This window comes from Malus sylvestris, chromosome 12 (assembly GCF_916048215.2).
Source record: "Malus sylvestris chromosome 12, drMalSylv7.2, whole genome shotgun sequence".
Classification (NCBI taxonomy): Eukaryota; Viridiplantae; Streptophyta; class Magnoliopsida; order Rosales; family Rosaceae; genus Malus; species Malus sylvestris.
This window is the reverse complement of record NC_062271.1, coordinates 15449114-15475411: the sequence shown is the minus strand read 5'-3', so window position 1 is coordinate 15475411 and position 26298 is coordinate 15449114. Positions and strand designations below refer to the sequence as shown.

The window sequence follows — 26298 nt, the reverse complement described above, 5'->3', positions numbered from 1 at the left end:
TGTACACTTCTTCTTCAAGATCCCCATGAAGAAATGCATTCTTCACATCCATTTGGAATAAGGGCCATGCATTATTGACTGCCACAGACAACAATACCCTCACTGTGTTGATTTTGGCAACGGGAGCAAAGGTCTCCTTATAGTTAATGCCATAGGTTTGAGTAAAGCCTTGAGCTACTAACCGTGCCTTGTGTATTTCAATGCTTCCATTGGAGTTGAATTTGGTCTTATATATCCACCTACTTCCCTCGACCTTCTTTCCATTTGGAAAATCCACCACACTCCATGTCTGGTTGTCATTCAGAGCTTGAAGCTCTTTAGTCATAGCATCTTGCCACTCAGGCATGCATGTGGCTTCATGAAAATTCCTTGGTTCGAAAGTGTGGGACACTTTGTTAAGGAAAGAAGTATGAGAAGATGAGAATCTGTGATAAGAAATGGCTGCAGAGATAGAATGCCTTGCAGTGTAAGTAACATACTCTTGTAACCTCACTGGTGGATGTCTATCTCGTGTAGGATTTCTTCTTGGTGCACTTATAGCTTGCTGATTTGGTTGAGCTTCTGATGGTTCAGAGGAGCTTGGCACTGCATCAGTTACACTTTCAGTGAGTTGAGAATTATCAGTGCTGATATGAGCAGGAGTGACTTCGTGAATTTATGCTAGAATAGGTAGTGGAAATAGGTCCATAAGATCTTCCATATTAACATTAGTCTCCAACCCTTTGTGGAAATAAGGTGAATATTCATCAAATCGCACATCTCTAGAGACTGCCAGCTTTCCCGTGTTAGGGTTATACACTTTGTAACCCTTTTTAGAACTGGTGTATCCCATAAACACACATTTGATAGCTCGAAGGTCGAGTTTGTCACGATGGAGAGCTTGAATATGCACATAACAAGTACAACCAAAGGTTCTGAAGTGAGACAAGCTTATAGGCCTGCCCTTCATGACTTCAAAAGGAAATTTAGTATTCAACACCCGAGTTGGCAGTCTATTAATGATGTACGTGGCAGTGAGTAGAGCTTGAGACCAAAATTTCTTAGGAACATTCGTTTGGATCATAAGTGATCGAGTCTTCTCCAATAAGTCTCGATTCTTTCTCTCTGCCACACCATTTTGTTGTGGTGTACCAACACAGCTAGTTTGAAGCAAAATGCCATGATTGCTCAAGTAATTACTCATGTTATTGGAAGTGTACTCGGTACCATTATCTGATCTTAACATATATAACTTAGATGAAAATTGATTGGTGATTAGGTTGTGAAAGTCCTTAAAAACATCAAACAAATCACTTTTAAGTTTTAAAAGATACAACCAGGTTACTCTAGAATAGTCATCAATAAATGTAACATAATATCTATACCCATCAAAGGATTCTACACGAGAAGGACCCCAAATATCAGAGTGAACAAGCTCAAAAAGTTTACTAGTTCTAGAACAAGCTCAAAAAGTCTAGTGGCTTTTGACATTTGACAAGTTTCACACTCCAGTGTGTTTTTACAAAAAAAGGGAAACAACTTGGTCATCACATGTTCTAAGGGATAGGCAAGGCGTTGATGCCAGAGTTGGTGTTCCTGAACTTGACTTAAGTTGACACTGAGCTTTTTGACAAAATTGGACTCTTTTGAGAGATAGTGGAGTCCATTCAAGAAGAACCCTTCACCAATCTTCTTCTAAGTAACTCGGTCTTGAAACACAACATTGTGTGGGGAAAATATGGCAAGACAGTCTAAGGTTTTTGTGATTTTTCCCATTGACAAGAGCTAAAAAGGAAAATAAGGTACATAGAGAGCAGTGGAATCAGTATGCTCACTTAGCAATCTAATCTTTCATTTCCCTAGAATAGGTTCCCCTTTCCCATTTGCAACAGATATATGAATTGGATCAATAGTTATTTGAAAATCGAGACTAGAGGGTTTATTAGTTATATGATCAGTGGCACCAAAGTCAATAATCCAAAAATCATGTGTAACATTTGCATTAAGAGCAGTGGAAATGGCACTGATAATACCTGGAATATTGCCTTTCGATGTGTTCTCCGAGTCAGCCAAGAATCCAGCAAATTTCCCTAGCATTGCAATATGGTTTTCAGGTGTCATTTCATCAGGTTCAGTGCTTCCTTGCTTCTTTTAAAGAAAAGCAGTAAACTCTTTGATCAAGGACACATGATTTGTTAAGAAATTGGCCATCCCATCAGTTGAGGAACAAGCTGAATGAAATGCTTTTAGAGTGACTCCACCCTTCCCATCTTTGATCATCCTGCCTTCCCTATCGAACTTAGGCTTTAACTCCGGATGAAGAATCCAACATTTTTCTCTCAAATGTCCCTTCATGTTGCAATAAGAACATTTCCAATCTGCTTTCTTGCCAAGCACCCTATCACCAGTTGCTTTGTGATTTATCGTGAAAACCCTAGCTTCAGAGTTGGATTTGGGCTCAACGTTCATCACTCTTCGTCGAGTTTCTTCTCTCTGGACTGCATGACACACAGTGGTAAAGGAAGACAGCTCTTAAGTCATTAACAAGTGACTACGTAAGTCTTCATACTTTGTTCCCAAGCTTGCTAAGAGTTGAAAAACCTTGTCTTCATCAGCCCTCTTCAGTAGCACAGCGGAATCAGTCGTGTGTGGACGATACATATCGAGTTCATTCCACATGGATTTCATACTTCCAAGGTGTTGAACAAATGAGTGATCACCTCGCTTTAAACTAGCCACACTCTTCTTCAGTTGAAAGATTCAAACTGAGTTGTTTTGGCTGCCATACATGTCTTTGACAAACTCCCATAGGAGAAGGGAAAACTCTGAGTAGCTGAAAATCTCAGACAGTTTTTGCTCCATGGAGTTAAGTAACCAGGACATGACCAGCTGATCAGTAGTATGCCATGCATCGTAAGTTAGTGAAGTGGATTCTGGGGGCTCAGAGCTGCCATTGATAAACCCTAGCTTCGATCTTCCTCTTAGAGCAAGTGACATAGCTCTTGACCAATGAAGGTACTTGAACTCGTTCAATAGCCCCGAGCAGAGTCATTGATTTGGATTGTTCTCAACCCCTTAGGTTAAGTTTGGGGAGGAGGATGAGGCACTGTCGACACTAGACACATTTTCTGTTGCCATCTCTATCGATGATGAGCAAATGAAAAAGTAAAAAAAAGAACAAAGTCAGGACCCTATGGTTCCTACTCTGATACCATGTTGAGTTTTGGTTTCAATATTTGTTGTATATTTCATTATGAATGTTACAAGAGAGTGAAGGCAACTCTTATAGAGGGCCAAAAGAAAGCTAAAATAGATTGTAGGATAACTACACAAACACAATCCCTAAAATCTACCCTAACAAGTGGGAAAGCAAAAACCAAATTACAAGTAAAGAAGCTTTTACAAGCAACTAAGAAAGGTTGATGTAAGGTGAATGACAAGCTATGGAAAGGTTGATGTAAGGTGAATGACAAGCTATGGAAAGTGAGGTTGATGTAAGGTGAATGACAAGCTATGGAAAGTGACTTTAGCCTATGACTTAGCTAAAGTGAGGATGATAACTCATACATACAACCCATCCATACAAACTGGTTTCAATAAATCCCCTTTCTATAAATATAAACAAAACTTCAAATTTTCACATTATTCATCATAAAGCTTGTTCCTTTATCGTAATGTTCCACGTCCCTTTCCGAGAAAAAAAATTCTATTTGTTTAGAGAAAGTAGAAATTCGTGAGGTATTGGTCTGTAAACTAAAATTTCACAAGTATTGGTTTGTTAACTAAAAATTAGTGAGTATTGATCCGTAAACTTCTTGTAAGCATTGTAACACCGACTTCCATCCAACTCGGACACAAAACGGAGTTGCCTAAAAGAACCATTGCTTCACATTGTGACAAGTTGAAGAATCAACACTTAAAAAAGAATTTCAAGGAGCAAAGCTCTAATTCGACCGTAGTTTAAGGGCAATGCTCCAAAAGTTTGTAAAATACATTTGTGCATATAATTTTCCCAAATAAGAAAAAAAAAACCAAAATTGGAATACCTTCAAGGCCTTGTGGGGCAAATGCAGCGCCTGACGTGCTCGGAGGTTCGGGTCAACCCGCCACAACATCCCGAGCCCGAAACAAGTGGTTTTCCCCGTGCCATTGTGCGCCTGAGCAATGAGGTCTTTGTACGAAGGGGACGAAATCATTGGCAAAGTGATTGCCTGAATTTTACTGGGCCTCTTGAAGCCCATCTCTCTATACAACCCCCGTATCACCTCCGGCAACAGATTCAGCTCCTCGAATGTAATCGCCGACGCGTACAGCGTGTTGTCGGCCACCTAAATCGAATTCAAACCCCAATTAGAAAAACCCTAAAAATGTCAGCCTTATTTGTATGAAAACCCTAATTAGATTTTAGAGAGAGAGAGAGGTCGTACGGCATTGATGTATAAGTCCTCGGGATCGTCGAGGAACATGTTTTCTCTATTGATGTTCAGGTCGGCAATGTTGAGTGCCAGTCCAACAGTAGACGGCGGTGGTACTGATCTATCGTCGTTTTGGTTTGCCGCCATTCTGGATAGCGATGTTGCGTGAGGTTTTGGTATTAATATTAATTTTGGCAGGAAGTCTAGTGTCCGTGACCTACGCGGAGTAGAGTAAGACTAGAGTAGGGTTCTTTTTAAGACCTAGCGCGGTTCACACGTACGGTGGCCAACGTATGAGAGAGTTGATGGGGGTTTGCGGACTCGTGCAACTCGAAAATGACTTATATGGAAGGAGGTGTATTGTCTGCCCTCTTATTTTCATACTTTTTCCATTCCCTTCTGTTTTGTGTGGTCACGGTTAAGCAACGTCAACATTTTATATTCTTATTACTTTTTGTTTTATTATTTTTATAAAAAAAAATCAATATAAAATGTTGACGTGGCTTAACTGTGACCACACAAACATAAAGGGATGGGAAGAGTATGGAAATGGAAGGGCAGACAATCCACAATGACTATCCTACAACTGTAGTGTCCAATCGATTGATGTATTGTTATGTGAAAGAAAATTTTATATATATTAAAGAGTTATTAGATTAAAGCGCTTCATAACAGTGAATTCATTTTATGTAAATTCTTATGCAACTTCGACGAATTGAGCATATTTCAATTCTAATCCATCTTTTTACAATTTGGTTTGGATCACCAAGGTTTAAACGTAATCCAACTTTTTTTTTTGTCAAACTAAATTACTTCCATTAAATAAAAAGATAAGTACAAGGAAAAGAGCAACCTAAATACAAGCCTAACATCAAATAAGAAAATAGATTGGATAGGCCAAAAAGTGACCAGCTAAACAACAACAACAACAAAAATCCTAAGACTGGAATGGAAACCAGCAGCCACCAGATATGCCTCCATCACAAGGTCACCACCACCACCAAGAGAATGAACCAACGAAACAATTGGATCAACAGAAAATGGGAGTGAGCGAATCACCCACGCAGTGAGCGCACCCATAATCCAACCAGATAGTGCTAAAATCACTTTAACAGCCACCCAACACCTGAGGAGAAGCACACGAGCCAAGTAGCAAAGGCTGGTGGTTGAGGATGCGTGACGTAAAGTAGCACATAAGCAGGAGAGGTCCATGAAGGTCCATATCTGAGACTAGCTCATGGGAATTGAGACAAAGCTCAAGGGAAGCCAAAACAATGACCAAAAGAGAAAAAGTTTAGAAATTAAACAACTTTTTGAGTGGAATGAAAGGGGAAGAGGGAAGATTACAGAGGGTGGAGATGGATGGGAAAAAGGGAAGGAGGGCTAGAAATAGGTGGGAAGGATTGGGAAAGGATGGGGGAAAGATGGGGAAAGATGGAAGATGCAAAGGGTGGGGAAGAAAGGGAAAAAGGGAAAGATGGCTAGAAAAAGATAGGAGTCAGGCTGCCGCCAACCCCAAGCCAAAGCAAGGAGCGGTAGCTAGGAGGGTTTCTTTTTTCCAGAAGGCATATGGGAGGAAAGGTTATAGAGATGGAGGGGAATTTTGAAATAGTCCCACAATCCAACTTAAAATGAATTCGAGTTAATGTGGTTAGGCTCAATTAGTTATCAGGTTGACCAAATGCTCAAGAAGGAAAATGATTGTCACAATGTATTTTCTCTAGTTTATCTATGGGTTCTAAATGTAGTATATCAACACGGAATCAAAGTGACAAAAAATTAACACGAATGTAAATAAAGTAAAAAATAATGTCTAAAAATCATTTCCCTCTTAAGAAATATTTGATTTCATCCAATTACAATTGTTGAAACAAAACCATTGGGAAAAGTTGCATAAGAAAAAAGAAAAAAAAACAGTAGTAAAAAAACAAACGTATTTAAGATATTAATTAATAGTTGCGCCCATTTCCTCAATCTTTATTAGACTGATCAGGATGAGTAGTGTCAAATTTTTCACATATAGGACTGGTGTAATAGAATGGACCAAGAGTGTACTTCACCAAATCTCTGTACACAAAACTCGGCCGGTTCAACTTCATCCCTGACCGGCCTCTGCCGAAATTAGTCGGAACGTTACACGTGGCATCTGGGCAAGATACCAACCTCACTGAGCAACGACTGGCTTTCACTTCTTTGTCGTTGATCGTGTACTTGTTCACGATCAGGTCGAATTGGCCTTTCTCGTCCGTCAAATCGCTTCCGTAGAAAGCAACCCTGCTTCTGTCATCCATGCATGTTACTGACACCTTCCCACCTGCACCAATACTTTTAATTAAATTCATAATCTTCACTATCCGTGATTGTTACCCATTATTACACATATATTTTACAATGCATGAACGATTAACACTAAACTACGCATTCATAACTGTGACTAGCCCAACTCATTTATATATACCTTCATTTATGACCAAGAAAAAGGACCATAACCCTCATTTTCATGAAGGAGTTCCTCTTTTCTCACCAACATGACACCGTTTAACTATGTGTTAATCATGATTATGGTGACAAGTGATGAACCTACAATTTCTTTTGATTCAAATAGATAACTAAATGGTATGAAATTTGAACAAATTTTTCTAAAGATAACCTTCAGGTGATGATAATTAAAAAAGAAATGTTTCTTATATGACATGTCTACAGTTAAGTGATGACACGTATATAATTAAAAAAATATATACCCTTGATGGGTCTGGCACCGTGAACCCATTCGTTCCAACCTTGGGTGCAATCTTGGCATAGTACCTTGCCACCTACATGTATGGTTTTGATTTTGGGTTCTTCATAATTAGAAGCTTCAGCTGTGTGGATGCTGCTGCAACCCATTGCAATCAGCACCACTGCAAATATCAGCACCACCATGGTTCTCATCTTTCTCCTGATCTCTCTCTCTCTCTCTCTCTCTCTCTCTAGATTAAGCAGGAGGCAAATATATATAGGAAAACCAAATGGGTGGAAGAGCACTACTTAGACGTGCATTCCATTTGGAAATGTAGAATGTCAAATTATGTATATATATGTTCTAGTTTTTTAATGTATAAATGAATTATTAATTTATCAAGGTCAGCACCTAACATTTTGAACAATCTTTATAATTATTCAAGAAAAACCTGCTTAGTTATAAAATAAAAAAAAATAAATAAAAGGATCTGAATATGATTTCTGAATAAATTCAAATTACGGTTTTTGAATTTATACATTCTCTTAAATACACAATTCAGTGATATATGATTATCAAAAGCTACGAACATACACAAACTTGAACCTAATCAACATAGCATTAATTCCAACAACTGACGCAGGAGGAAATTAGGGTTGACGCAGTCAGTTGTCATATGAAGAATATGAAGCAATGCTGCTCACGTATTTGCGCTTCTCTAGCTGTTTTGGTGATACTATGAATTGTACTTAACATTAAGATGTTAATATTGATGGAAATTGTATATTAACAGGATCGGGAAACGGATGTCGTTGGACTATCGATCACAATATAGTGTGAAGGATATGAACAGAGTGAATATAGAATCGAATGTGTATTCTGACAGAAAGGGATTTACAAATATATAGATATGCAAGTAACCTTTCTGGAGAAGTTGTGTTCTTCAGGAGAAGTTATAACTTCTCAGGTTGGAATATAACTGTTCATATCCTTTAATTAATTAATTAATTAATTATATTATTTTCTTTATTAATTAATTAACTTATTTCACTACAATCATATGTATATTAGTATACCAATGTTATGGTATACCTTCACATATGATTACACATATTGTGAAAACCATGTTATCATAATCATATTCCAACAAATATGCATTCCCCATTGCAGGGAGGCTAATTCTTTTGACACCGCCGCTCCGATTGCCCACCACCCCTCCCACGGATCCATGACTCTCATCGGCACCCTCTCCATCTCTATTTCCCCAGGCACGCACCAGCTCCTTCTGTATCTAACCCCGCTAACATCCCCCTCTTCAACAATAAATGATCAATTGCTCTCTCTTGGCATTGTCTTCCATCTCCGTTTCAGGAAATGACTTCGTGCATGGCAACACATGCTGTCTACATCGCTATGGGTTACAGTGGTTGTTGGGGCAAGGTAGGTTGATTTCGAAGAACACCTTCCATGACTGTCATTCTAATTCCTTCCTTGAGAACCAGTTGACGGGACAAGGAAATATAATTCCTTGATTTCATTGATTCGCAACATTACAAATATATACAAGTCAAATGACTTGGAGTGCAAGTAAACCTAGGCCTACAGCACCTAGTGCATATTAATTATCCTACAATAACAAGGAATTTTGGATATTATTTTCCTTCAGTTCTGAAAAATAAATTTAAAAAAATTTACTTGTCCTTGTGGCAATATATAATTGGTTGAGACAACCAATTGGATTGAAGGACATTTTTGTCCTTGCATTTTAGTGGAGATGTAATAGAATAATCATGAAAATTGCTAATTGGATTGACATTGCTATGAGCAACTCTAGTGTTTGTAGTAGCCTGGTGGACACAAGACTTTTTCAATCCAATTGCCTCCCTTCCTTGCTCCAGCCCATGCGGGCGATTGGGCTAAGGAGGGGCCCAAGTGAGAAGGAGGGCTCGAATCGCAGGCCTGAGCGCCTGAGGCCGGATGATGCAAGGCTAACGTTAGGGTGATGTCAACCACGTTCTAAAAAAATTTGCTTCAGGCGCGTGTCGCACAAGTGCGCGTGGGGGCGCGTCACCAACAGCTTTTCAGTTGGTGGGGCCCGTGGTTTGATTTATGAAATGTTACCGTTTCCTGGGGGCACGTGGCATCTTCTCCCCCAAACAGCTAGATGACGTGGCACAATATCAGCCATTGGATTCCAGATCAACGGTCTACGTTATTCGGCTTTAAAAATTAAAAAAATTAAAAGAAAAAAAGGAAAAAAAATAAGAAATATTATCGTTGTGCCACGTGACACAATATGGAGAGTTGGAAATTAAGTTAATAAAAATGTTAAAAATTAATAAAAAAATCTGAAAAAAAAATTTTGATTTTACTTTTCTATAAATACCTTCTCATTATCTTCTACCTTACACCACAATTTCATATTTTCTAAAATACTTTCAACCACATTCCAATCTTTTTCTCAAAGATTCTATGTACTTTTGTTTCCAACAAAATGGCTAATGATGCAGGTACGAATTGGACGCTTATTGAAGATGTTACGTTGTGTTCTAGCTAGGTTGAAGTTACTCATGATCCGAAATATATCCTTAAAGATTGTAAACAGATTGTGACATATGGCACGACGTGATTGGTTAAAAATCTTATCAGAAATCTATCCTCAATGATTCTGAAAAGGTAACGACACGTGGCGCGACGACATTGGATAAAAATCTTATCGCAATCTATCACCAAAAATTGTCTTTTCGGATAATAACACGTGGCGCAACGAGAACAATTAAAAATCTTATCCGAAATTACAAATAAAATTATTTTGTATTATTTTATAAAATAAAAAATACTAATATTTTATTGTCTATTGCCATGGCCATTCAGTTAGAGGTGGAGATGCAAAAGGTAATTACTGTTCATTAAAGGCAGTTACTGTTCACTGGAGGGGATTCAATAGGCAGTTGCCCTGGGGGACCTTCCTACGCTGGAGTTTCTCTAATGAACCTGACCACATGGTTATGATTAACTACTTTTCACCATAGAGGTTGGATCAAAATTAGAATCTCATCATAGAGACCACACAAAAAAATAAAATAAAATAAAAATGTAGCCTTATTATTATTCTTGCTCTTTACTCTTTACTCTTAAAATTACTAAAATACTCTTAACGTTTGTGTTTCGTACAATCTTCATTCTAACTTCAATTTTCGCTCTTCTTGTGCTCACGCATTAGTATCAATGAGCACTACGAGAGTGTGCTAAAGAGAATAGGTCATACGTGTCATGAGCCCAATAGTCAACAAAAGTCAATATTTTCTCCTCTATGGGCAATTTGGCCATTTCCCACCTTTGAAGGTTAAAATACTCTAATTTCAGGGACAGGTCATGACATGTACCATTAGGGAATCCTGAATTCCCAATCATCAGTTTGTTTTTTTTTTTTTTTTTCTCATCTTAGATTTATTTGGATTTTTAGGTTTCATTCAATTTCATCAATTAATTTAGTTTGACTCTTCACTGGAACTTTTGAATTGAATTTATATGCGGTAATTAGGAATTGGCAATATATGGTTAATTTCTAATCATTCGTTTAGATGGTTTGAATATTTGGCTTTATATTATGATAATGAAATGAAGACTGGAGTGTGGAATTAAGTTCTTTTTAATTCCTTCTAGTTTTGGTTGAGTCAGTGGTTAATTTGATAAAAATTGTATTATGTTGACTCTTTTTCCCTTGTATTTTTTGAAACAGTTATGGGGAGGTAATTTAAGAGAAAATTAACGGAATATACTCCTCCACTTCAGATATCAAAATATGATCCAAATACAAGAGATCAAGTCTGAAAGTGTTGTGGCCCATTTTATCTGACAAAGGGAAGGGGGCCGGCGGCAAGGAGAGAAAAGAGAGAGATGTGTTTGTAGAATTGTATGGAGAAATGTGTGTGCTATTCCCTCCTATGTAGTGCCTTTATTTATAGTAATATGAGGGAGAAGAAATCCTTCATCCCCAAGGAATTCAAGTTCATATAGGAAAGAATAACTAGAATCAAATCTAATATAGGATTTACACAATCACACTTAAACTAGGAAAGTTTATAACACTCCCCCTCGAATGTTTAAATACTCAAGGAAGATTCGGCATCATGTAGAAGTTGAGGAAGTCGACTTGTCGACACTGATTATGGGAACAAGCTATTCTCAAATAAGGTATGAACTTGCATAAGGAAGTAAGTCTCACAAAAAATCCTATGGCTATGGCAAAAACCTGAGTAGGGACAAAATCCATAGTCTAAGGAAAAATGCATGAGTAATGCAAAGTCAAATGAAACATCTACAGGACATCATCAGGGATATGATCAACCTAAGCTGGGTGCCTCGTTAAAACCTAGTTAGGTAGTAAAAACCCAGTGGGAAAAATGCTCCTAATCGTAGGGAAAAAGAGTACATTAAGATCAAGCAGGTATACTTCAGGATACTCCCCCTGAGTTTGACATAATTCCAAAGAGAACTAGCAATGTTACAACTCAGAAAGTTTACGCATACCAATTCCATGAACAAGCTTCTAAAACGTCACATTCGATAGTGATTTGGTGAAGACGTCAGCCAGATTGTCTTGTGAACGGATTTATGTGACTTCAATCTTCTGATGCTCTTGTTGTTGATGTGAGCAAAAGAACTTCAGCGCAATGTTCTTGGTGTTGTCTCCTTTGATGTAACCTTTCTTGAGCTGTTCGATGCATGTTGCGTTGTCTTCATCAATTGTTGTCGAGACATCAATGACGAGGTAAAGATTGCAGGAGCTTTGAATATGGCCCACAACTACTCTCAACCAAAAGCATTCCCGAGTTGCTTCATGTAAGGCGAGAATTTCAGCATGGTTATAAGGAGTGGCAACTAAGGTCTGTTTAGTTGACCTCTAAGAGATTGTGGTGCCTCAAACGGTAAAGATATAACCCGTTTGAGAGCGCGCCTTGTGCGGATCAGATAAGTATCATGCGTCAGCATAACCAATAAGGCGAGAATCGACTTGAGATAAGGGGGTGCGGTATGACTCAAGGATCCATAGGGATAGAACAAGCCCAAATCTGTAGTACCCTTAAGGTAGTGGAAGATGTCTTTAACACCAGTCTAATGTATGCGTGTTGGTGCATTACTGTATCTTGCCAAAAGATTAACAGCGAATGAGATATTGGGTCTATTGCATTAAGCAAAGTACAATAAAGCGTCTATCGCACTAAGATAAGGAACTTCAGGCTCCTTCATCATCCTCATTCGGACGGAAGGGATCTCGTTTTGCATTTAGTTATCGAACGACCATAGGAGTACTCGAAAGCTTCGCTTTATCCTCGTTAAAGTGGCGCAACACCTTCTAGGTATAGTTTGTTTGATGTACTAAGATTCCATCCAAACAATGCTCTATCTCGAAACCGAGACAGTATTGAGTATTTCCTAGATCTTTCATCTCAAATTCCGACTTCATGTGTGCGGCAATTCTCGCAAGCTCTTCAAGAGTTCCGATAAGGTTCATGTTATCGACATATACTGTAACTATCGCAAAACCAGAATGTGATTTCTTAATGAATACACAAAGGTATAGTTTGTTGTTTACATATCCCTGACTAGTCAAATACTCACTCAGACGGTTATACCACATTCTTCCGGATTGCTTCAAAACGTAGAGTGAACGCCTTAGCCGAATTGAGAGCGTGTTCCGGGGTTTAGAAATATTTGATCTAGTCAATGTAAGTCCTTCAAGAACTTTCCTATAAATTTCCGTATCAAGATCCCCATAGAGATATGCAGTTACTACGTCCATCAGCTGCATACTCAGTTTTTTGGAAATTACAAAAATGATAAGGTATCGAAAAGTAATCACATCCATAACGGGTGAATAAGTTTCGTCATAGTCAATCCTGGGGCGTTGTGAGAAGCCTTTCGCAATAAGACGAGCTTTTAACGCACAATTTCATTCTTCTCATTATGCGTCCGAACAAAAGCCCACTTGTTACCAACGAGCTTCACATGTGGAAGAGTAGGAGCTACGGGTCCAAACACTGTATGTTTCGTAAGTGAATCAAGTTTAACTTTGATTGTTTGTTTCCAGTTTAACCAATCGGTTCTACATCGACATTCATCAATGGAACGGGGTTCAATGTCATCGCTCAACATGATCTCAGTAGCTACTGCATATGCTAATGCATCGTCTATGATCATCTCATTTCTACACCACACATCATCTAAGCTAGCATAATAGACTGAAATCTCACGATTCTCGAGAGGTGGATTCGTCTCTTCAAGGACGCTACCGTAATCTAAAATTTCCTCATAAGTTGGATAAAATGAGTAAGCGACAGTCAAATTCAAGGTAGGCTCTTCAGGTGCTTATGTCATGGGTTTCCTCTTCCGGGGGTGTGAATCCTTTGAACCAAGAAGGTTGCCATGCTTTTGTGTAGGGGCAAATGATTGGCTAGCTGCTAATGGACATGGATCACCAAAGTTGGCATCTCGAGCCTCCAGGAGGAAAGTTCGTCGTACATTTGGTACATCCATCTTTGTAGGCACATTCGCAGATGGAATATGTGATTTTGTCACTCACGCTAGATCGGTGAAAGCATCTAGCATGCTCTGAGCTATACTATGGAGATCTAATATGCGTTGCACTTCAGTTTCAAACTGAGCTGTGCTGGGATCTAAATGAAACAAAGTGGGAGTCGTCCACGATAATTCACGTCGTTCTTCAGGAACGTTGACGCTTTTATCTCCCCTTAACGACGGGAAGACTGTCTCATAGAAGTGACAATCCATGAAACGAACGGTAAAAAAATCGCCTGTCAAAGGGTCTAAGTAACGAATGATTGAAGGAGAATCATATCCGACATAGATTCTCATCCTTAACTGAGGCCCCATTTTTGTACATAAGGGCGACGAAATCGGCACATAAACAGCACAACCAAAAACACGCAGATGCAATATGTCGAGTTCGTATATCGTAACCAACTGAAATGCACTATATTGTCGGGTCGCAACAAGCCTCAGGCAAACCAACATGGTTGCGTGCAATATTGCATGGCCCCAAGCAACGATCAGGAGCTTGGTACGTATGACTAATAATCGAGCAATCATTTGTAAGCGCTTAATGAATGCCTCTGCCAGGCCATTCGAGGTGTGAACATGGGGTACTGGATGTTCAACTTCAACCTCAACCGACATGCAATAGTCATCAAAAGTTTTAGATGTGAATTCTCCAGCATTATCCAATCGAATAAATTTGATCGGATAGTCAGGGTGGTGAGCCATAAGCTTGATAACCTAAGCCAACAGTTTAGAGAATGCATCATTCCTTGTGGACAACAAGCACATGTGCAACCAACGTGTGGAGGCGTCAACCAAAACCATAAAATATCTAAATGGTCTGCATAGAGGGTGAATCGATCCACAAATGTTCCCCTGAATCCTTTGTAGAAAAAATAAGAGGATTTGAACGAATCTTGTCATAAGAAGGCTTAGTAATAAGCTTTCCCATAGAACATGTTTGACATGCGATTCCTTGAATCGAACCTAAACTTCGGGTTAGTGGATGCCCGTGTGATAATTTAAGGATACGACGCATCGCTATTTGTCCAGGATGTCCCAAACGATCATGCCAAAGTGTAATTTCGTGCGTGATCCCAAAGGTAGGGCAGGCCACATAGTGGCTTTCTATGGGGCATATAGTCGTAGTATACAGACCACTCGAGATACGCTTCATCTTCTCTAGAATACGCTTTGGCCATATTCGTAGGAAGTTATGCACAGAAATTCAACTATGTTTTCTACGTGGGTTTTAGCATGGTAATTGTTATCTCTAATGTCCTTAAAACTCAACAACATCCTTCTAGAACGCGAAGAATAAAGTGCATCATCAATGGTCAAAATTGTACCACTGAACAACATTATACATGCCTTACCGTATCCTTCAATCAGGTTGGATAGGCCTGAGAGGGTTGTCAGAGGTGCATTCTTAGGTATGAAGTTAGTGAAATAGATGCATTCACACAAAACGGTGTGCGTGGTTGCACTATCTGCCAGACAACTAACTTCCCTACTAGTCATATCTAGAATGAAAAATTAATTTGAATCGATCACATGCATAAAAGTTCTTCAAACAAATATCCATTCAAAATAATTTTTAAGTATTCAAGGACAGTAATTAATTAAAACCTTAATATCCACAAAAAAAATCACCAACAATTAATCCAAACATGAAGGAACAATGTTCAAATTAACCAAAAAACAAGGAGGGGTTCGGCCACTACTGTGGAATTCGACCCCTATGTCTTATTTCAACTAAAATTTAGTTTATGTCTAAGATTCTAATCTTCCATAGGGGTGGTATCCTCTTGAAAGTCAGAAACCTCCATCTTGGTACTCTTTGGTTCGTCTACTTGCACAAAGTTTGATTCAAACTTCTTACGACGAGAATTATATTCAGATACAACCTTCTGGGAAGCTCGGCAAACACGGGACCAATGGTCCTTTGAACCACAATGATAGCCGCCCTTATTCTTGAAGTTTGGGGCCTTGGGAGCGAGGTTAGCTGCCCTTTTTCTCCCTTAGATGGGCCTTGGCTCTGTTAACCTCGATGGGGTGGCTTCTGGCCGCCCTAACCACACCTCTTTTGGCATTTTGGGCGTTGGTTCATGTTATAATGTGCTTCAGGCACAGTAGTCACCCTAGTAAGTCGAGCTTGATGATTCTTCATCAACAGCTGATTCTATTTTTCAGCGAAAAGTAAAACAGAAATCAAATCCGAAAACTTAGTGAACTTCTGAGCTCTATATTGTTGTTGTAGGATAATATTAGTAGCAGAGAAGGTCAAATAGGTCTTCTCGAGGAGATCTTCTTCAGTCAAAGTTTTGTTACAAAACTTGAAAAAGTGATCGGATTCGACAAACTTCATAATTCTATTCATTCACAAACTTAAAGTCTTGGAAGCGCAAATACTACCAGTCATGTCTTGCTTTAGGCAAGAAGATGTCATTTTGGTGATCAAAACGATCAGCCAAAGCGACCCATAGTGCTCGTGGATCCTCCTCAGCAAGGTACTCAGTTTGCAAAGCGTCATGAATATGTCTTCAGATGAAGATCATGGCAGTGGCTTATAGAACTTGAGGTGTATAATTATAATTGAATTAATTATTTGGACTTTGGGCCAAATTTAAAATGTGGGTGAAAAATTATAAAACCCATTGGGCCTAAAAATAATTAGGCAATTAAACTTGAGGCCCAAAATAATAGGCCACAACCCACAAGTGGGCTAAGCAAATCTCTACCGTGAGGTCCTGGCCCAAATTGGGCTAGAATTGTCTCGGGTGGGCTGCAGGCCCAAGGCAAAAAGGAAAAAAAAAAGGCCGGATCCAAGGGAGAGCCCATGAAAGGGCACATATCCAGTGCATTGGGGACACCATAAAACCTAGGCTGGTGTCATGTTATGGACCGGGCTGCTTCAGGTGAGCCCAGTTAAGAAAATCTCCATTTTTTCATCATTCAGGCCCAACTAATAGTTTAGGCCGCTGCAGGCGAGCCCAAAGAAGAAAAAGAAATAGGCCAAGGAAAACAAAGCCCAATTAAGCTCGAGTTGAGACCAAAGACACCCCAGCAGTAGCTGGGTGCACTTATCGAGGAAGAAAACCGGCGTCACTGCTTCAAGCGGCACTATTTTGGGACAACAATGCTTGGGGCGAGTTCGTGGATCAATGGGGATCACAAATATGAACAAAGATAGAGAAATCTCAACGTTCTAACAACCAAACCCTAGAAGAAGAAAAAATTGAATCAGATTTTCAAAAATTCAGATGAGATTCGAAGGAATCTTGGTCAATCGTTGTCGGGGACGAACTGCAGGCCGTCAAAAACGTTGACCCGTGGGCGAGGATTGACTGCAGGCCAACCTGCAACGGTGGAGACGCTATGGAAGACGTCGAGGTTTTTGGGTTTTCAAACCTGGAGCCCTTGGCTCTGGCTTGGGGTATCACGGCTTGGCACAGCTCAGCCATATAGGCTGCAAGCCTGGGCGAGCAGCTCAAGGTCATGGGTTCGAAGAACCCTAGCGTTTTCTGATTTCTATCTTTTTTTTCATTCAATTCAATTCAATTCAATGCATATATAATTTGAATGAACATATATTTGATGCAATTCATGGCAATATCAAATTCACATAATTCAACAATTATGGATATAATGCATATACAATTTATGTAGAATCTAAAATTCGAAAAACGTAAAGTTGGGTCATGCATTATGGTGAATGTTCATGCTATCAGGGCTGCAAAAATATCGACATGAAAATCGTTGTTTTGGAAGAACCTGATTGTGTAATGATATGAATGAACTGGTTTGATGCAGAAAAAGCCTCCATGTTAGATTCCTAGGCGCATAGGTAGGAGCGTGCTAATAACGTGTTGTAGCCTATTTTATTTGACAAGGGGAAGGGGGCCGGCGGCAAAGAGAGAAAAGAGAGATATATATTTGTAGAATTGTATGGAGGAATGTGTGTGTTATTCCCTCCTACGTAGTGCCTTTATTTATAGTAATAAGAGGGAGAAGAAATCTTTCATTCCCAAGGAATGCAAGTCCATATAGGAAAGAATAACCAAAATCAAATCTAATCTAGGATTTACACAATCACACTTAAACTAGGAAAGTTTATAACAAAACGAGCTTATTTACAAAAGGAATCGTTTCAACCTCGAAACCATCAATTTGCATATACGTCATTTGAAAGAGTATAACGAATTATATTTATGCCATGCGTTTGCATAATGAATTTTCTAGATTGAAAGGAACTATTTGTCTTGTACAAAAGTTGGTGGAGACAAAGGGATGGACTATCCTTTAGTGTAGTTGCTTGTCAAATTAGCATTGATTTTACATGTTAATTGTTTCTGATGAAAGAGCTTTTTTGGTGATGAATATTGTGACAAGTCTACATCGTTATAGTATGGGTTGAATGATAGCTTGGTTGTATACATTGGAAAATATGTATAGATTCTATTGATAATAACATTATAATATGAAGTTTCCAAAATATGAGAACATGTCGTGGACAAATCTAAAAAATGAAGGTATGATCGATTTTCAAAAGTTATTTTTTAACCCCATCATTTAAAATTCCTAAGTCTGCCACAGCCTATATCTAAGAAATCTGAGCTAAAATTGGCTTGTAGGCAGCTTACGCCATTGGAATATATTGCCGAGTATCGCACTGGAATTGCAAGCAATGCAACGGGAATCGCAGACAATCGCAATCAGACTGGCAATCACCTTCCCATTGTTCCATTTTGCCTTCTCTGAATCTCTAGTAAAAACTATATGAGCCATTGTCTCTGTATCATGCTCAAATTGATGCGACTGAAAAATCAAATACTGTAGTTTTGGATTGGTATTTAGGGCTAGAAATTAAGCACAAGGCAGTAGTCTTGTTAATTTCTGAAGCACATTGCTTGAAATTTTGAGGATTTTGAATTGTTGTTTGCCACTTAGTTCTACCGTCTAGTGGTATTCCTCTTCACTGATAAATGAGAGATCTTAGGTTTAATTCTCGTCAAATACGAATTTGAACCAAATTATTGCTAGCCCACTGTGAGGCCACCCCCTCCCCTTAATATAGATAATATCGATTGTTCAAAAAAAAAATTGTTGTTAAATCCGAAGCGTGACATTTTGGAGATTTAACGTTCATTCAGATACTTGAATAGAAAAAAAAAACAATTAGAAGCACTTTTGAGGTTTCCATTGCCTAATCTAGATGACATGGTTTTATAACACATGAGCTTTCATTGATATGTGTAGATCAATCGATAATTTCAGTGGTTTATCGACGACGAAAATCCACTCGAAAGCTAGCAAACAAAATGGATCAACTACCAAAATCACTAAATGATTTAACCTTACATGGCACAAACTAACTAGAATGAGTGAATATTTGTCATGAAATAATAGTGACATTTACAGACACTAGAAAACGAACCCATCAAGCATCTCCGACGGTCCATAAAGACAAACAAATAAATAACAAAATTCTTCGTAAGGTATGCCCTCCGCTGGGCTGAGCATACAACACTTTCGCCTGTTTCCTTTTCGCAAAACTGGTTGTTCTAATGCCGCATAGACCATTACATTACAGTAAACCGGCAGCTTTAAGAGCGCCTTCAAAAGCTTCTTCGGTGTTTTGAACCTGTAATCGAAGGGAAAAGAGAATCAATAAGGTAATGCCAAAATTATCACATTGATCTAATAGTTTATCTCCAATAAGATATTGCGACCAGAACGTCAAAGTTCTGTACGAAAGAACAGACCAGAAAGACTTGAACTTTCATCGAGCACCAGGACTCAATTTCCATGAGCTTTTCAAGTAGGATGAGATGCTCGCATCTTCGAATCAAAAGCTAAAGTAGGATGAGGTGCAAGATTATTACCTCTGTTACTGGGGTGTTAAAATACTGCTCAATCTTTGACATGGTCAATTCATCCCAATCACCGCAAATCAAGTTAAACACAGCCCCTGCACAAGAACATATGCACACGCTCAGACAACATTTTCATATGTTTATCAACTCCAAACTGTCGTAGCACTGTAATATCTGTATACTAGCTTAAATGATATATAGAGATCCAAAACAATGGGGAACACCTAATAGCTATGTTTATTAACTACGGTGTTTAGAATAAGTGTTGCATAAGGCTTTTTAAAACCAATATAGTAATGTAATGTTAAGCGTAGGATTGAAAATACCTATCTGTACCGGTATCATAACTCTAAACAGCCAAACCTGGCCCAAATAGCACATAAATCAAACCGAGCCAAAAAAATTGCCATCACGAATATGATTATATGTGAGGATGTATAGCATACATGATCCCAGCACATTTCAAGGGAAAATGCACTTGAAAAAATGTGTTTGCTAGTTAAACCTACATGATTGTTCTCTCAGTTAAAAATAAAAGGTACACGTTTTGTTAATATAGTAACAGGTTTAAAAGCTGACAGCTACATTAGTACATGGAAAGAGCTCCAATATGTATAAGGGAAAAAATACACCAAAATACAAATTTCAGAATGAGAACTTACCCTTGCGACCAAAACGTCCTGCCCTTCCAATTCTATGCAAGTAGACCTCATAATCAGGTTCGGGAGGATCACGTGTCCTGGGGCCCTCTCTATATTTGATTGGAAGATCATAATTGACAACACAATTAACCTACAAAAAAGGTATCAAGTCACCATGTAACTCTCGTAAGGCATTTTGAGTGGGGCTGGGGGTTGTGGTTAAGAATAGAGGGAAAGTGAAAGGCACCTGCTGTTGATCAAAGCCTCGAGCGAGTAGGTCAGTTGATATAAGAACTTGGGTTAAACCATCTTTGAACTCTTTGACTATTTTGTCTCTATCTTCAGCATTGAGGGCACCTTGAATAGTAGTAACTGCATAACCATCTTGAACAAGTTGCTGATGCAACATTCTTGCGCTATTTTTTGTCCGTACAAATATAATTCTCTGCCCCAATTTCTCTCCCAGTTCAAATATTTTACTTTTGATGACGTCGATCTTTGCCAATTCATCAGGGCAGTACACCTTGTACTGCTTCACAGCCTCCAAAGATAGCTCTTCTTTCTTTACAAAGAGTTGATTACCACCACCTTTGATCACTTTTGAAACAAAGTTTGTGACTTTTTCATTAAATGTAGCAGAAAATAAAAGCACCTGAAGCAAATGTAACATAAGAAGGCAGTCAATCCCCACTCCATACAAATATTTATAATTTAAGGAAATACTCCGCAGAGTGCATACATAAACCAATAATTTAATCACCAAACATTCATCGTTCAAATAGTGGTAGATTCAGCCTGTATAACCACTCTTTCATTTCCATAACCAATAATGTTTATCATCAATACTAAAGAGATCCGACCACAGCATTAACAGTCCTAGAGTCCTAGACAGTCTTCGAGAAAACAGTACTGAGTCTACTGACACAAATAACATGGGATATGTTTTAAGCATTTGCGCTGAACTTTTATTTATGGTCAACCCCCCACTGCTGGTAGTTGAATTAACAACAACAACAACAAAGCCTTTTCCCACTAAGTGGGGTCGGCTATATGAATCCTAGAACGCCATTGCGCTCGGTTTTGTGTCATGTCCTCCGTTAGATCCAAGTACTCTAAGTCTTTTCTTAGAGTCTCTTCCAAAGTTGTCATAGGTCTTCCTCTACCCCTTCGGCCCTGAACCTCTGTCCCGTAGTCACATCTTCGAACCGGAGCGTCAGTCGGCCTTCTTTGCACATGTTCAAAATCACCGGAGCCGATTTTCTCTCATCTTTCCTACAATTTCGGCTACTCCTACTTTACCTCGGATATCCTCATTCCCAATCTTATCCTTTCTCGTGTGCCCACACATCCCACGAAGCATCCTCATCTCCGCTACACCCATTTTGTGTACGTGTTGATGCTTCACCACCCAACATTCTGTGCCATACAACATCGCTAGCCTTATTGCCGTCCTATAAAATTTTCCCTTGAGCTTCAGTGGCCTACGACGGTCACACAACACGCCGGATGCACTCTTTCCATCCAGCTCGTATTCTATGGTTGAGATCTCCATCTAATTCTCCGTTCTCTTGCAAGATAGATTCTAGGTAGCGAAAACGATCGCTTTTTGTGATCTTCGCTAGATTGCTCCGGTCATTAGTGTGGATAAGTATATAAATGGATAGAGATAGGAAAGCAAACACAAGATGTACGTGGTTCACCCAGATTGGCTACGTCCACGGAATAGAAGAGTTCTCATTAATTGTGAAGGGTTTACACAAGTACATAGGTTCAAGCTCTCATTTAGTGAGTACAAGTGAATGATTTAGTACAAATGACATTAGGAAATATTGTGGGAGAATGATCTCGTAATCACGAAACTTCTAAGTATCGGAGTGTGGTGTCGTCTTGACTTGCCTTATCTGTCTCATAGGTAGATGTGGCATCTTCTCTGGAAGTACTCTTCCTCCATCCAGGGGTGGTATCTTTAACTGGTGGAGATGCACAAGGTAATATATCAATTTCACTTGAAGCTTACTTGTAGTTTCAGGCTTGGTCAAGCGCGATACAAACCATGTAGTAGGAGTCCCCCAAGTCACCGAGCTAGGGGGTCTGCTGAAAGAGGTGACAGACAAGGTAAGCAATCAGAGCTCCGACTGATTGTTCACCTTCTCCCCATCTTGCAGCAGCATGAAGGATAAAGAGAAGAAAAATGAGAAGAGATGATATGAGATACTTTTGCTTTTGAAGAAGTAACTTTCCACAGGCTTATTCTTGAACTGAGCTGGAGGGTTTTCTGGTTTCCTCCAGAGTATAAGGCCGACTGAAGAATTTGAGGGTCAAAACAAGTCCATCAAATCTAGAGTACGTTCCACCCTGCTGATATGGGATACTTTTGCTTTTGACAGAGTAATGAATGTATCGGCACGTGTGCTGTTACGCTTGTCTCCACATGCTTCCTTGTATCCTTCGCACTTGCCCTATCTGTTCCTCAAGCAGATGCGGAATCTTCCCTGGAAACATAAGATGTTGAAGATGAGTACTCGAGAGCAATGCCAGGTAAGTAATCAGGTAAGGGGTTCCAGGCAGTCAGTTCCTGGCTGGAAGCTTGATTCCAAGTGCTGACTGATTGCTCTCTTTCTCTTTGTCTTGCAGGTAAAAACAAGGCCAAAAGAAAAGACAGGGAAAAAGCATGATATGGGATACTCTTGCTTTTAACCCTGATGATATGAGATATTCTTGCTCTAGTATAGCTTGTTTGCAGAGGTATTATCGGGGGGAAAGAAAGCTGAATATTTCGAAAGGCTTCGTTGGGAGTGCCCTCTCAGATATGATGAAGGGTTGAGCATTATTGCAGGTCTGCCTGTCCGTTGGGGATGGAGGTCGACATATATAGGAGTCTCCTTAACAACAAGTAGTAATGCTATTCCTTTACCCTGCTAAGAGAACAAATTCCAAAACTTGTTTCATTAAACCTCAAATGTACAGAAACAATGACCAGACATAGGCGAAATTGTAGTGCAATAAAATTCAATCATAACCTGACAAAACTAACCTGGCAGTGAGAGCTAAACCTCTCTATGTCCTTCATTATCCTCAAAGAATCATCCTTAAAGCCATCCTGCACAAAAAAAACTTTTCCACTTAGTACCAATAATGCACTAGATTCTGCAACAGCAATTAACGCTCAAAAAGACCACAGTGAGGATGCTCAAAGAACAACCCTTGATCACATCAACCAATTTAGACCCTAAAAAACCCAGAATTTGTTCATATCACCTCAGCCCAATAAAAAAAATGACCTTTGATCTATAATGTCCTAAGGCTACATTGAGTTTACATTGTTTCATCATAAGCACTACACTTAGAAAAACATACAATCCATACATGAAGAACAACAACAAAGAAGACAAGGTGAGAACTTTTAAAGTTCAACAAATATGCAAGCACAAGAATTTGATTACCTCGGCAAGCATGTGATCAGCCTCGTCGAAAACAAGAACCTTGACCTTGCTCACACCGAGTTTTTTCGTCGACATTAATCTCTTAATTGTACCAGGAGTTCCAATCACAATTTGTGCCGACACTGGTGGCCTGGATTGCGTCGAGGTAGAACTCGTCCTATCTGTAGGGACAGCACACTCTGCAGTTATCCCTGTGTACTTCCCCATCTTCTGAAGAACTTCCATATTCTGCCACATTCACTTAATAACATCAAATCTCCTGCTCTAAAAAGCTTAGCTTTATTCAATTTCCACACAAAACGCCCACACAAAACGCCATATTCACTTCTTTCTTCAAAGTAAACTTTCATATTTTCTATTTGAGACTAAACAAAAGAAGAAATTGGAGCAGGAATCCAAGCAAAGAACGCAATTTGACCTGAATGGCCAACTCTCTGGTGGGGCAAATGCAGAGCGCCTGAGGAGCTTTGAGGTTGGGATCGACACGGCTGAGCATCCCGAGCACGAAACAAGTGGTTTTGCCCGAACCATTATGCGCCTGAGCAATAAGATCTTTATAGGGAGGGGTCAAAATCATTGGCAAAGTGATCGCCTGGATTTTGCTCGGCTTCTTGAATTGCATCTCTACATACAAACCCTTCAGTACCTCCGGCGACAGTTTCAGATCCTCGAAACTACTCGCTGATGTGTACGGCGTGTCTCCGTCAGTAACCTAAATCAAATTCAGTCCCCAAAATTTACGAATAAGTAAAAACAATTCATTCCACAAAATTTGTGAATAAAATCAACAAACAATCTTAGCCCTGCTGAATTTGCTACAAAACCCTAATTTAAACTAAGAATTGAAGATTTCAGAGAGAAAGAGAGGGAGAGAAAGAGAGGGATCGTACGGCACTGATATTAGAGTCTTCGGGGTCGTCGAGGAACTTGTTCTCCGTAATCTTCAATTCGGCAAGGTTGACCTCCGGCTCGGAAGTAGAGGGCGCAGGCGCGTCGTCTTTCTTCTCGGGCTCCTCTGGAGGGTCGTCCTCTTCGTCGGCCCACCGTTTTGTTTCAGGCTTCTGCGCCGGCGGAGGAGCGGTGGTAGACGCCTCGGGAGACGACTTTTCTGACGGCGCCGACGGTTCTGCGGTCGCTGTGGCGGGGGCGGGGGCGTCGCTCTCAGCCATGTCGTGCGACAACAGAGAGAGATCTTATGGATCGGTCGAGAATTGGAGGGTTTTTGCGTCACTCCGCGAGGTTTATATGGGTGGGGGGTTTGGGATTTCTACAAATTTCTACTCGATTCTGTAGCTAAAAAAATAAAATAAAATAAAGCAAAGTTGCCGCCAAAATACAAGCATGAAATTTATGTATTATTTTATCTAGTAAAAAGGAAAATAAATTTGAGAAAGCCTGAATCGTATGAAGGAAATTGTTTAGATAAAGGGCAACCACGGGCACCCATGCAGGGACCAACTTAAAGAGTGGAGTAGCAAGAAGAGACCCTTTGCACTAATTAGTAAATTATTTCTAACACTTGGGAAGTGGAATACTTGATCAGCGTTTAGAATGTTGTCCTGGATTAAACGCATTTGGGGTAGGAGAAATCACACTTGGCAACGAGGATCCGTTAATATTATTAGGTAATATGATCGATCCGTTACATGTCAAATAAAATATATTCTAAATCAATAAATAATTAAAATTAAGAATATAGCTTGACCCAAAAAGAAAAAAAATATATATATATGTATATAATACTAAATTAGTATATGATACCACATTGTCATATAAATATTACTTCAAAACATTACCAAAATTTAAAAAATACATTTGTCTTTCAAGTATTACATACTCCAAAATAAGAGCCTAATGAAAAACCTTAGTACATTACTACAAAATACCAAATGTTCAAGGATATGCAAAATGAAGGGAGTTGCGTTTAAAGTTGAGGAACCTTGCATTTTTTTTTAATGTGTTTGATATTTTTAAATTACTGGATATTTTTATTTTTAATGTGTTTTATAATTTTTTTAATCTCATTCTTTGCATATAGTATACTATAAAAATAAATAAATAAAACTTAAATTTAATGTGTCGAAACGGGTTACCAGCGTGTCATTCTCATGTAAACCTGTTGAGGACCCGTTGGTTCTTATCGTGTGACCCAATAACAACCCAATTAGACAACTACAATATGTAGTTGTGAATTCATATGTGATGAATCACTTAATCGGAGTACATTCAAAAGTCTTAGTCATATATTTCGCGTACAAATATACGAGAGGTACTCTTTATTAATGGATAACGTATGGTAAGTTCTACTTTTCATGTATGATAATAATATTATTTCTACTGTGACACTTACCTTAATATGTTGAGATGCGATGTCTAGAGCTAACCTAATTAGATATAGGTCCATCATGAAATACCAGTTGGTAGTATTAAAGAGGACTAACATTGGATGACAAATGTTTTAAAATCCTATATGGAAGAGACTAGTTCTTACTATATCTGTTCTTGAGTTATCCCACTATTGTGGAAGAGACCAGTTTATCTGTGTTTACATGTGGTGATAGCCCAGCTATGAGAGCTTGAGCTAAACATACATTTATCTTGCATATATGCATATGATATAATATTTTGAGGTCAGAATTAGATCTAACTAATCCTCTGACAAAT

The 26298-nt window shown here is 39.1% G+C and overlaps 2 protein-coding genes across 2 annotated transcripts; both read right to left on the bottom strand.

The window, feature by feature from the left end:
* Positions 1 to 5726: 5726 nt before the first annotated feature.
* LOC126593857 (proline-rich protein 3-like) lies at positions 5727 to 7359 on the bottom strand. The gene is made up of 2 exons (XM_050260018.1): positions 7136 to 7359; positions 5727 to 6708 (listed from the first exon to the last, which is right to left on the bottom strand). The coding sequence occupies exons 1-2, from the start codon at positions 7323 to 7325 to the stop codon at positions 6365 to 6367; spliced, it is 534 nt and encodes a 177-aa protein (XP_050115975.1). The 5' UTR covers positions 7326 to 7359; the 3' UTR covers positions 5727 to 6364.
* Positions 7360 to 18898: 11539 nt separating this feature from the next.
* LOC126593935 (DEAD-box ATP-dependent RNA helicase 38-like) lies at positions 18899 to 24988 on the bottom strand. The gene is made up of 8 exons (XM_050260105.1): positions 24525 to 24988; positions 24053 to 24346; positions 23635 to 23862; positions 23226 to 23291; positions 20439 to 20843; positions 20213 to 20342; positions 19560 to 19645; positions 18899 to 19318 (listed from the first exon to the last, which is right to left on the bottom strand). Exons 1-8 carry the CDS (start codon positions 24801 to 24803, stop codon positions 19262 to 19264), a joined length of 1545 nt encoding a protein of 514 aa, XP_050116062.1. The 5' UTR covers positions 24804 to 24988; the 3' UTR covers positions 18899 to 19261.
* Between the last annotated feature and the right edge of the window lie 1310 nt (positions 24989 to 26298).